Source organism: Aegilops tauschii, chromosome 5 (genome assembly GCF_002575655.3).
Source record: "Aegilops tauschii subsp. strangulata cultivar AL8/78 chromosome 5, Aet v6.0, whole genome shotgun sequence".
Lineage (NCBI taxonomy): Eukaryota > Viridiplantae > Streptophyta > Magnoliopsida > Poales > Poaceae > Aegilops > Aegilops tauschii.
Genome location: NC_053039.3, coordinates 557,916,225 through 557,928,529, shown reverse-complemented (window position 1 = coordinate 557,928,529; position 12,305 = coordinate 557,916,225). Strand labels below are relative to the sequence as shown.

Genomic DNA, 12,305 nt, shown 5'->3' with positions numbered 1-12,305 from the left:
TGTCCGAAGAAAAATCATAAGCAAGCTTTCGGGACGAGACTCCGCCGCCACGAGGCGGAACCTTGGCGGAACCAATCTAGGGCTCCGGCAGAGCTGTTCTGTCGGGGACACTTCCCTCCGGGAGGGGGAAATCATCGCCATCGTCATCACCAACGCTCCTCTCATCGGGACAGGGCAATCTCCATCAACATCTTCACCAGCACCATCTCCTCTCAAACCCTAGTTCATCTCTTGTATCCAATTCTTGTCTCTAAGTCTGGGATTGGTACTTGTAGGTTGCTAGTAGTGTTGATTACTCCTTGTAGTTGATGCTAGTTGGTTTATTTGGTGGAAGATCATATGTTCAGATCCTATATGCATATTAATACTCCTCTGATTATGAACATGAATATGCTTTGTGAGTAGTTACGTTTGTTCCTGAGGACATGGGAGAAGTCTTGCTATTAGTAGTCATGTGAATTTGGTATTCGTTTGATATTTTGATGAGATGTATGTTGTCTATCCTCTAGTGGTGTTATGTGAATGTCGACTACATGACACTTCACCATTATTTGGGCCTAGAGGAAGGCATTGGGAAGTAATAAGTAGATGATGGGTTGCTAGAGTGACAGAAGCTTAAACCCTAGTTTATGCGTTGCTTCGTAAGGGGCTGATTTGGATCCATATGTTTCATGCTATGGTTAGGTTTACCTTAATACTTTTGTTGTAGTTGCAGATGCTTGCAATAGAGGTTAATCATAAGTGGGATGCTTGTCCAAGCAAGGATAGCACCCAAGCACCGGTCCACCCACATATCAAATTATCAAAGTACCGAACGCGAATCATATGAACGTGATGAAAACTAGCCTGACGATAATTCCCATGTGTCCTCGGGAGCGCTTTTCTCTATATAAGAGTTTGTCCAGGCTTGTCCTTTGCTACAAAAAGGATTGGGCCACCTTGCTGCACTTTATTTACTTTTTTTACTTGTTGCTCGTTACAAATTATCCTATCACAAAACTATCTGTTACCTATAATTTCAGTGCTTGCAGAGAATACCTTGCTGAAAACCGCTTATCATTTCCTTCTGCTCCTCGTTGAATTCGACACTCTTACTTATCGAAAGAACTACGATAGATCCCCTATACTTGGGGGCCATCACTGGCGTTTTTGAACCTGTCGGTCCGCTTCCTGGGCGTTTCGGCCCAACACCTTTTTCTAGACCGTCATCATCCACTAGTCCACCACGTGATGGTGAACTCCCATCTGCACTCTTTTCTGAATCAAGTGCACCATCCAAATTTTCTGGGATTAGCTGCCCTTCTCTCCATTATTGGCCACCACGTGGTAGTTGACTACTTTCAAACGAGCTGTTGCTTGCTTGAACTTGTCTTGCCGCACCGCTAGTGCTGCTCGCCGTGGTGCGCACAACGCCACTAGCACCTGGACTGGCCACGTTGGATGCACAACGATGGGTGATGTCCTCGTAACTCGTCATGGCACTATGAGCATCTGGTCCGACTGCAACTCGCCGCGTGTCTTGGTTCGTCTCAGGTACGACCTTAACGAGACAGTGTATGTCGTGGACTTCTAGCGCCACACCTTTGCCTACTTCTTGTGCGACCACACCATCGCGTCTTGAGTCGTGGACTTCTGGCGCCACGTGTTCGCCTGGTTCTACCGTGATTAGACCGTCACGCCTTGCATCATGGTCTTCTGGCGCCACGAATTCGGCTGGTTTTACTAGCATGACCACACCATCATGCCTTGTGTCATGATCTTCTGGCGCCACAAAATCGACTGGTTCCATCGACACAGATGCACTCACCGGACCTGTCTCCAGCTGATCGTGATCATCTAGATCCACCTTGTCCACTAGCTCGCACATCAGCATCATATCCCTGTCGTCTCCTTCCTCAGCCATGAGCGCCCGTTGCTTCGGTGCTTCCTCGCAATCAGCCTTGAAGTCACCGAGGAGGCCACACTTATGATACCTCACTTTTCTGATGTCAAACTTCCTCCTTGGTGGTGCAGTCGCATCCTCGTCCTCCGAGTCGGCGAAATTCTTTCTCGTCGAGCGCTGCTTCCCCTTCCCCTTCTTCTTGCCACTGCTCTTGGATCCGCCTTGCTTTTGTTTCGATAGAGCGGTCCATTGCGCCTTTGTCAGCATCAGGTGCTCACTCACCTCCGCATCGCCGAAGCTAAGACGAATTCTCTCGTCGTGGGCTTTGAACCTTCCAACGAGATCCTCAACCATGAGAGTTTTCAGGTCGAGACAATGCTCGATCGACGTAACGATCTGGATGTAGCAGGATCTTGATGGTCTCCCATGCCTCCTTCACCAAGTTCTTTCCGACGAGGTGTTGCAGCACATCCTTCGGCATGGCGGAGTAGATTGTCGTTAACGCCCGACAATCTGTCCGATACTTCACTGCACCCTTCACGTACTCGGCGCCGCCGGGGTCGACGGCTCCCTCCATCACGACCTCCATGTTCATCGCCCATAGCGTGTAGTACTCTCGATCCAGCCGGGGGAATTGCGACACCCCCACCATCGGCATCGGCGCTCCCGCTTCTGCCGTTACGATTTCCTTGCCCGTGTTCGACATGATACTTCGATTGCTTTCCGAAAATCACGCCAATACAGCAAAGCTCTGATACCAATTGTTGGCATAAGCCCGACCTTGACGACGCAACCGTCAGTACTTTCCGACGATGCGCGCGTACAAGCTACCACGGCCGATTACTTTTCGAACGGTCGGAAGACTCGCATACACAAGCAGTACGTAAGCAGCTGGATGTATTCCGCTGGGATCGGTCAAGCTAGCTATTGCACGAGGTGACTTGACTAGCAATGGGTTTGATTAATCTGGAGTAGCATGATACGTGAACACGGGACGCCGGATTATAGCTACAGGAGCATGTCGCTCCTGTTTTCTTATTACTTTGATCTGGGTTACGTTACAGGGGAAGGTTACACGCATATAAATAGTAGCCAAGCTAGCCTATCCTATACGAGTCCTGTACGATGATTAGTTCATATCCAAACAGGACTAAGACACGTGGTTAATTCCAACAATCATCCCCCTAAACACGATGTCCTCACTTGACAGCTTGGACACCGATCCTTCACCGCATCTTCACGAACTTCCGTCGTCCCCAAGAATTTGGTTAGGATATCTGCAAGCTGGTCGTCGGTGCAAACCTAGTTGATGTTGATCTTGCTTTCTTCCACACATTCCCTTATGTAACGGTACCTTGTATCGGCGTGCTTGCATCTACCATGATGCACTGGATTCTTCCATAGAGAGATTGTAGACTCGTCATCAATGTTGAGCATCACTCGTTCCGGTTCCGTACCTGTGAGGTCACCGAGAAGCCTTCCTAGGCACACGCCTTGACACACCGCGGTTGCGGCAGCAATATACTCTGCTTCACGAGATGATAATGCGACCACTTCCTGCTTTTGTGATAGCCAACTCACCATGCTTTCTCCCAGAAAATATGTCACGCCCGAGTTACTTTTACGGTCGTCCACATCTCCTGCCATGTCGCTATCACTATAACCAAGTAGCTCCACCATCTCCTTGTTCTCTCTCATATAGACACAACCGAAGTTTGTTGTCCCTTTGACGTACCTGAGTGTATTTTCCACAGCTGCCCAATGTTCAGTCGTGGGTGCTTCCATGAAGCGACTCACTATGCCAACAGAATAGGCCAAGTCCGGTTTTGTATTCGTGAGATACCTTAGCTTTGGGACCACAGTTCTATACTCCATTGCATCAACCGTGGGTGCGTCACTCTTCTTGCTTAGTATGAGACGAGGCTTCATCGGAACATGACTTTGATTACAATCTTTCATGCAACAGCTTTCAAGTACCTTCTTTGCATATGCCTCCTGGCATATTGTGATCTCCTCCGACTTTTAATGTACCTCGATCCCAAGGTAGTAACTCAAGAGCTCTAGATGAGTCATCTTGAATAGCTCCTTCATTTGTAGCTTGAAGTTTGCAATCACCTCTTTGTCTGCTCCAGATATCATCAGATCATCCACATAGATGCCCACTAACAGACTATCATTGCCTTTACCTCGCTTATACATTGTATGCTCGAGTGGGGCTTTCTCAAATCCAAGAGAATCAATGTACGGTCAAATTTTCTGGGATTAGCAGCCCTTGTCTTCATGATTGGCCACCATGTGGTAGTTGACTACTCCCTCCGTTCCAAAATACTGGACTTCCATTTGTCCAAAAATGAATATACCTATATATTAAAACATGTCTAGATACATCTATATTTTGATAAATGGAAGACATGTATTGGGAAACGGAGGGAGTACTTTCAAACGAGCTGCTGCTCGCTTGAACTTGTCCTGCCGCACCGCTAGTGCTGCTCGATGCGGTGCGCACAACGCCACTGGCACCTGGACTGGCCACGTTGGATGCACAGCGACGGGTGATGTCCGCGTAACTCGTTGTGGCATTGTGAGTGTCTGGTCCGACTGCAACTCGCGGCGTGTCTTGGTTCGTCTCAGGTACGACCACACCGAGACACTGTATGTCGTGGACTTATAGCGCCACACCTTTGCCTACTTCTCTTGCAACCACACCATCGCGTTTGGAGTCGTGGACTTCTGGCGCCACGTCTTTGCATGGTTCTACCATGATTACACTGTCACGTCTTGCGTCATGGTCTTCTGGCGCCACGAATTCGCCTGGTTTTACTGGCATGACCACACCATCACGCCTTGTGTCATGGTCTTTTGCCGCCATAACATCGCCTGGTGTCATCAACACGGATGCACTCACCGGACCTGTCTCCAGCTGATCGTGATCATCTAGATTCACCTCGTCCACTAGCTCGCACATCGGCATCATATCCCTGTCGTCTCCTTCCTCAGCCATGAGCGCCCGTTGCTTCGGTGCTTCCTTGCAATCAGCCTTGAAGTCACCGAGGAGGCCACACTTATGATACCTCACTTTTCTGATGTCAAACTTCCTCCTTGGTGGTGCAGGCGCATCCTCGTCATCCGATTCGGCGAAATTCTTTCTCGTCGAGCGCTGCTTCCCCTTCCCCTTTTTCTTGCCACTACTCTTGGATCCGCCTTGCTTTTCTTTCAACATAGCGATTCATTGCGCCTTTGTCAGCATCAGGTGCTCACTCACCTCCGCGTCACCGAAGCTGAGACGAATTCTCTCGTCGTGGGCTTTGAACCTTCCAACGAGATCCTCAACCGTGAGAGTTTTCAGGTCGAGACAATGCTCGATCGACGTGACGATCTGGATGTAGCGTGCCGCCACGGCGCGCAAAAATCGTCGGACGATCGCAACATCTTCTAGGGTTGAACCATAGCTGCGTATGCCGTTGACGAGGGTCTTGAGACGGGCGGCAAACTGATCAACCGTCTCACTTTCATCCATCTTCAGGCACTCGTAGCTTCTCATCAGGGACTGAAGGTGTGCTTCCTTGATACGGTCATGACCCTGGTGCAGGATCTTGATGGTCTCCCATGCCTCCTTCGTTGAGTTCTTTCCGACGAGGTGTTGCAACACATCCTTCGGCATGGCGGAGTAGATCGCCGTTAACGCCCGACGATCCGTCCCATACTTCACCGCGCCCTTCGCGTACTCGGCGCCGCCGGGGTCGACGGCTTCCCAGAGCTCGGCTCCCTCCATCGCGACCCTCATGTTCATCGCCCATAGCGCGTAGTCCTCCCGATCCAGCCGGGGGAATTGCGACACCCCCACCATCGGCATCGGCGCTCCCGCTTCTGCCGTCACGATCTCCTTGCCCGTGTTTGACATGATACGTTTCCGAAAATCACGCAAATACACCAAAGCTTTGATACCAATTGTTGGCACAAGCCCGACCTTGACGATGCAACCGTCGAGTACTTTCTGACAATGCGCGCGTACAAGCTACCACGACAGATTACTTTCCGGCCGGTCGGAAGACTCGCGTACACAAGCAATACGTAAGCAGCTGGGTGTATTCCGCCGGGATCGGTCAAGCTAGCTATTGCACGAGGCGACTTGACTAGCCACGGGTTTGATCAATCTGGAGTAGCACGATACGTGAACACGGGACGTAGCTACAGGAGCATGTCGCTTCTAATTTCTTATTACTTTGATCTGGGTTACGTTATAGGGGTAGGTTACACGTATATAATAGTAGCCAAGCTAGCCTATCCTATACGAGTCATGTAGGATGATTAGTTCCTATCCAAATCGGACTAAGACACGTGGTTAATTCCAACACCGAAGTCGTTTTCATACACATCGAACCACGGCGAGCTCCTTTTGAACGTCCCGTGGGAACGGCGGCCACGAATGCGGGCCGGCTATTGAAGAAAGGCTTATGGGCCCAGGACGCGAGGTTGTTCCTAGTGCTAACTTCGTCGCATGACGCCAGGGCTCGGTTCAGGAGCCATGACGCCACGAGCCCACGATATTATCGCCTTATCGGCGGTGAACCTGGCGCTGAGGTTCCCACCAGCGCTACCATGGAAAACCACAACGACAATGTACGCCGTCTCCTTGAGTCTTGGTCCGTCGTGAACCGCCGGGCTCAGCACATGGCGCGGGCGCGCCATACAGGTGCGTGAGTAGGGCCTGCAGGCTGCAGTGAGTAGATGGTGGTGGTAGTGGTGTCGAAGATAGACATCTCGGCGTTCTCCTTCGCCTTGACCTCCTTCACACTCGCGGCGGAGAAATGGAGGAAGCATTCCTGCACCTGCGGGAATACATGTATACGCTGGCCGACGACGTCCGACACTACGGGACTCAATACGCTGGACGACACATTGGTGGTGACTCAATCTGATAGGGAATACACATGACACTGCGTACAAACAGACGCCACCGAATTACCTATTGCATAACAAAATTGTTCAATCAGTAGTTTCCGCGAGCATAGGATGAGCTGTACAAGACATGCAGTTATTAGATGAAGGTGACCACCTCGGGTTATGAAAAGGGCTACTTAACCATGCATTATTGAGAACACTCTATCAGGCCATCGTCCACACATTACAGTTAATGATCGACTGATTGTACAGATTTAGCTCACAGTAAGCAAGATGGCAGCAATGGAAATAAAGTTCTGTCACTTGTCATACACAGGTGAAATAGAAATGAGTAAAGGGGCGAAATTTAGTTTCCTAAACAGATGTAACAGATCGGAGCCTACTTTTTTGCCTCACCTACTTCTGGCCGACCCTCCTCCCGTGCAGCAAATTAAGTTTTTTTTTTAGACATGTGCAGCAAATTAAGTTGTCATGAGCTTTAACTTCAACCAATCAAAAGTAAGGTGACGATGAAGTTGAAATGATAAGGGAAGCAACTCATAATAAATTATCTCCCATTGGATTATAGCCTTGATAAAAAAAAAGCAGAATTATAACCAGATAAAATGTGCTCCTGCTATGGTGTACATCCCGCATTGTCTTATTTTTTAAATGAAGGCAAAATCTTTGTCTCATCTCATTAATAAAGAAGAAGAAAATTGCCCGGTTAACAAACGGAAAAACAGGCGAAAACGATCACAAATACTCACAAACCAGGGCAACCTGACGACCGACATGAAGCCCACACACACCATCGAGCAAAGAATACAATCGTCGATGTTGCCATTCAACGCCATCGTCATCACTCCTTCATGAGCCAGCGACTCCTGACTTCACCCTGGACGACAACGGACGAAGCTATCGCTGCGACAGATGCTGGAATTCATGTCGATCCATGCTAAACAGTCGGCCACCCATGTTAGCGACGAGACAACTCTGACTCTAGTGATGAACATTGTAGGAGAAAAAAGCAGAGCTCACGCCAATCAGGCGCAGCACCAGGCCATCCATCTCATGTCATGATCACCAACAAGGCCCCTTCACGGTAGCTCCGACTTCACGACGACCCAACAAGGCATGGGAAGCACATCACACCCTAAGAGATATGGACGAATATGCGGCGAATAAACATATAATAATGCAACTTTAGCAGTCTAGTACAATTTACACACATATTGTATTGCACTTTCATGCATACATACACATAATAATAGAAAATGTATTTAATTAGCAAAAAAATTAGCATTGGTATTACCCTTAAAGAATAAAGAAAATGTAAAAAATTCCACACAATTTGCACAAAAAATGCATGTTTTTATAATATGTAAAATAAATATATAAGATTGAAGTTTCTGTACTCTGGTGTAATTTGTCCATGTAGTACTTGCATGTATACATTTTCACGCACTCAACATCCAAAAATACACGTACAGAAGAAAAAAGCTCAACAGAAAAATAAAAAAATAAAAGCATACACATGCAGAAAACAAAGTAAACACATTAAAAAAAGCATACACACACCAAAATCCAGCCAAGAAGGAAATCGACTGACCCAAAATAGGTGTCAATCAAATCCAAACAGCCCAATACCACCAGCAAAATTTGGCAGAAAAAAGAAAAGCTACACAAATCTTAAAGCACAATCCAAGGGTCAGAAAATCAATTGACCACAAAACTAAAATTCAGCTGATGTACAGATTCAGCTCACAGTAAGCAAGATGCATGGCAGCAACGGAAATAAAGTTGTATCATTTCTCATACTCAAGTGAAATAGAAATGAGTTAAGGGGCGAAATTTAGTTTCCTAAACAGATGTAACAGAGATGGAGCCTACTTTAATTTTTGCCTCGCCTACTTCTGGCCAACCCTCCTCCCGTGCAGCAAATTAAGTTGTGATACGCTTTAACTTCAACCAAGCAAATGTAAGGTAACGACGAAGCTGAAATGATAAGGGCAGCAACTCATGATAAATTATCTCCCGTTGGATTGTAGCCTTGATAAAAAAAAAGCAGAATTATAACCAGATAAAATGTGCTCATGCTTTGTTGTGCATCCACGCATTGTCTTATTTTTGAAATGAAGGTAAAATCTTTGCCTCATCTCATTAATAAAGAAGAAGTGAATTGCGCGGTTAACAAACGGAAAAACATGCGAAAACCATCGCAAATGCCCACAAACCAAGCCACACAAGCCAACCTGGCTACCCACATGAAGCCCACACCCACCATCAAGCAAAGAAGACAATCGTCGAGGTTGCCATTTTGCGCCATCATCATCACTCCTCCATGAGCCAACCACTCCTGACTTCACCCTAGACAACAACCGACGAAGCTATCGCTGCAACAGATGCTGCAACCCATGCCGATCCATGCCAAGCAGTCGGCCACCCATGTTAGCGACGAGACAACTCTGACTCTAGTGATGAACATTGTAGGAGAAAAAAGCAGAGCTCACGCCAATCAGGCCCAGCACCAGGCCATCCATCTCATGTCATGATCACCAACAAGGCCCCTTCACGGTAGCTCCGACTTCACGACGACCCAACAAGGCATGGGAAGCACATCACACCCTAAGAGATATGGACGAATGTGGGCATGTTACATTCTCAAAGTAACTATTACTACCAACTACTCTTAAACGGTGCCATGTGTATTTATCTTTCTCAGACGAGCAACATGCTCCTTGGCTCCCTGTCCATGACCACGACATAGAAATAACACACATTGTTGTACACGCGACATATTACCCAAACCAAGCTATAAAAGATAGCATACAGCAAACATGGCGTTGGCTACTAGTTCACTGAATAGTCAGACTAGAGGAAGGAATGGAAGAGAAAACAAACAGGTTGAGTGAAGGCAATTTTCTAGCAGCTAAACTCTGGTAGGTTTGAGAGGCATCAGAAATCCGAGGATCACTTGCAATCCCCCAATGGGTTCACAGTAGCAACCATAAAGTATGATGAGTAACCGCCCGCTCCGACCGGTTTTGATGCATATCAGCGTCACATTGGTACCTGGACGATCTTCCCACATGCAGCTGACCTGCAAGACCAGTGAACTTGGCTTTGTACTATGGTTGCTTGCTTGCTAGAACATAGAACCATCTAGAAATCTAGTCTAGTCGGCCTAATAAACCAAATTGTGTATTAAATTGTTCTCGGTTCAACCTCGTTGATAGCAGTAGTCATCGAAGATGAGTGATCCGACTAGTACTGTTAATTTTTTGCTGCAAAAGAGAGACTCGGTCGGTCATTATTCAACGGTACTGGTGGCGCTCATGAACTCCCCATCGGCAACGAGCCTAGCGAGCGCCTCTGGAGCGAGGCACACCTCCAGCGCCATGCTCCCTCCGCCGGCTCGGCCTGCATACACAGTCACCTTCCCATCCACCTTGTTCCCCGAGCCGCTCCGGACGGCAACCGGCGCGCCCCACCCGAAGTCGTTCCCGTATACGTCGAACCTGGGCGAGCTCCCTGTGAACGTTCCCGTGGGAACGGCGGCCACGAACCCGGGCAGGCAATTGAAGCTAGGCTCCTGGGGCCAGGACGCGAGCTTGTCCCTAGTGCTGGCTTCGTCGCACGACGCCACGGCACGGTTCAGGAGCCATGCCGCCCAGCCCAGGCCCTTGCCCACGATGTCGCCGGCGGTGGACTTGGCAGTGGCGTTCCCCACAGCATTGCCCGCGTAAGATGCCGGTATGCCACCAACGCGTCCACGGAATCCCACTAGCACAATGTACGCTGTTTCCTGGTCCGGCGAGAGCTGCCGGGCTCGGCAAACGGCGCGCCACAGGTGCGCGAGGAGGGCCTGCAGCGAGGAGATGGTGCTACCGGTGCCGGAGCCGGACATCTCAGCGTTCGCCTTCGCCTTGAGCTCCTTTACGCTCGCTGCAGAGAAATGGATGAAGCATTCTTGCACCGGCGGGAACAAGTGTACACGCTGGCCGACGACGTCACCCAGTTTCCCGAAGGGTAGAGGGATGGGCACGGCGCAGCAGCTGCCAAGGAAACTCCTGTCGAAGACCGGCAACGGCATGGAGTTTATGACATTGTCGCCGGCGCCGGCACGGCTTAGCTCCGACCAGGTGTTGAACAACTGCCAGAATGTTGTCCCGTCGGCGATGCCGTGGTTCATCGACACGGCGATGAAGACGCCGTCGGCGAGCTCCGTGACCTGCGCCGCCAGGACCGGGCGCGAGCCCGCAGCGGCGTCCACACCGAGTAGCCTGTCGAGTGGGAAGAAGGACGAGACCACCCGCGGAACGACGGGCGAGGCGGTGACGTCGGCGATGGTGACGGCCGGTGCCATGGCGTGGATGAACTCGGCGCCCTCGCCGCTGCAGCGGAGCGAAATGATGAGGCTCTGGCTCTGAGGCGCGACGGCGACGACGAGGCGTCCGGCATAAGGGTAGAAGCGGCCAATGGCGCCCGCAAAGGAAGAAGCGAGACGCTCGACGTCGACGTGTCCTCCGGTGGTGGGAGGCTTGGGCAGGAGGATGCCCTTCTGGATGTGCTCCACGGTGATATTCTTGAGATCCCATGGAGTCAGGTGGATGGTCTCCGGCTCCAGCGGCCGCAAGGATGTTGGCTCCGGCCGTACCATGCGCCGAGACAGGATTCGTACATCGCCCATCGTACCCTGTGCTTCAGTTTACCCTGACAGGGCACCGGAGTGAACAGTACATGTATGTGGTTACAAAGGAAAGTTGTTGGTTTGCGCAGATGGGATCAAACACATATGCCTGCCATTTGTACCTTATCTTCGCATCCACAATCGCTTTGTACATGTACATGTACTAAACCTCGCTTTGTATTGTGGCTGCATGCCACAATCGTCCTCAGATCCTGTAAAAAAGGGGTTGTAGCCTAAACCCTTGCCCATGATATCGCCGGTGGTGGACTTGGCGGTAACGTTCCGCACCGCAATGCCCGAGTAAGATGCCGGTATGCCACCAACATGTCCATGGAATCCCACAAGGACAGTGTATGTTGTCTCCTGGTCTGGCCCGTGAAACATGATCCTGCACTAATTTAGATGCAACATGCATGTACGTGTAGGTGTAGTAGCGGGTAAGTAAATCAGTGATTCCCTGGATTAGTGGAATTTCCATTTCCCTCGCGTGGGCCCGCACACATTGACATGAGCGATCAACCTAGCCGCAAATCAATCCCACAAAATTAACCTAGGGGCATATCACACACGACTCTAGCCGCCATAGGCCCTCCTGTGGAGGCCTGACCGATGCTTCCTCCTCCAACAGCAGCTCGAGCAATTTGATGTTCGTCGGACAGGAGTTACAATACCACCGATCCACGCAGGCAGTTTTGAACAAATGAATAGGTAAGCATCTTCTTGATTCATCAACCAAGAGCTACCTAGGTTCTGCTTCGGCACAACCCCCCCCCCCCCCCTAAACACATCAATGAGGAGAACTCTCCATGCCCCGCCGATACGCAGCCTGTACATATGAGACGACCCATA

At 49.7% G+C, this 12,305-nt stretch overlaps 1 protein-coding gene and 1 pseudogene across 1 annotated transcript; both read right to left on the bottom strand.

The window, feature by feature from the left end:
* The window catches only part of LOC109735953 (uncharacterized), a 31,072-nt pseudogene extending 23,452 nt beyond the window's left edge, over positions 1 to 7,620 (bottom strand).
* A 2,334-nt stretch (positions 7,621 to 9,954) lies between these two features.
* On the bottom strand, positions 9,955 to 11,514 carry LOC109735956 (uncharacterized acetyltransferase At3g50280-like). The gene has a single exon (XM_020295158.4). It carries the CDS (start codon positions 11,454 to 11,456, stop codon positions 10,077 to 10,079), a length of 1,380 nt encoding a protein of 459 aa, XP_020150747.1. The 5' UTR covers positions 11,457 to 11,514; the 3' UTR covers positions 9,955 to 10,076.
* Between the last annotated feature and the right edge of the window lie 791 nt (positions 11,515 to 12,305).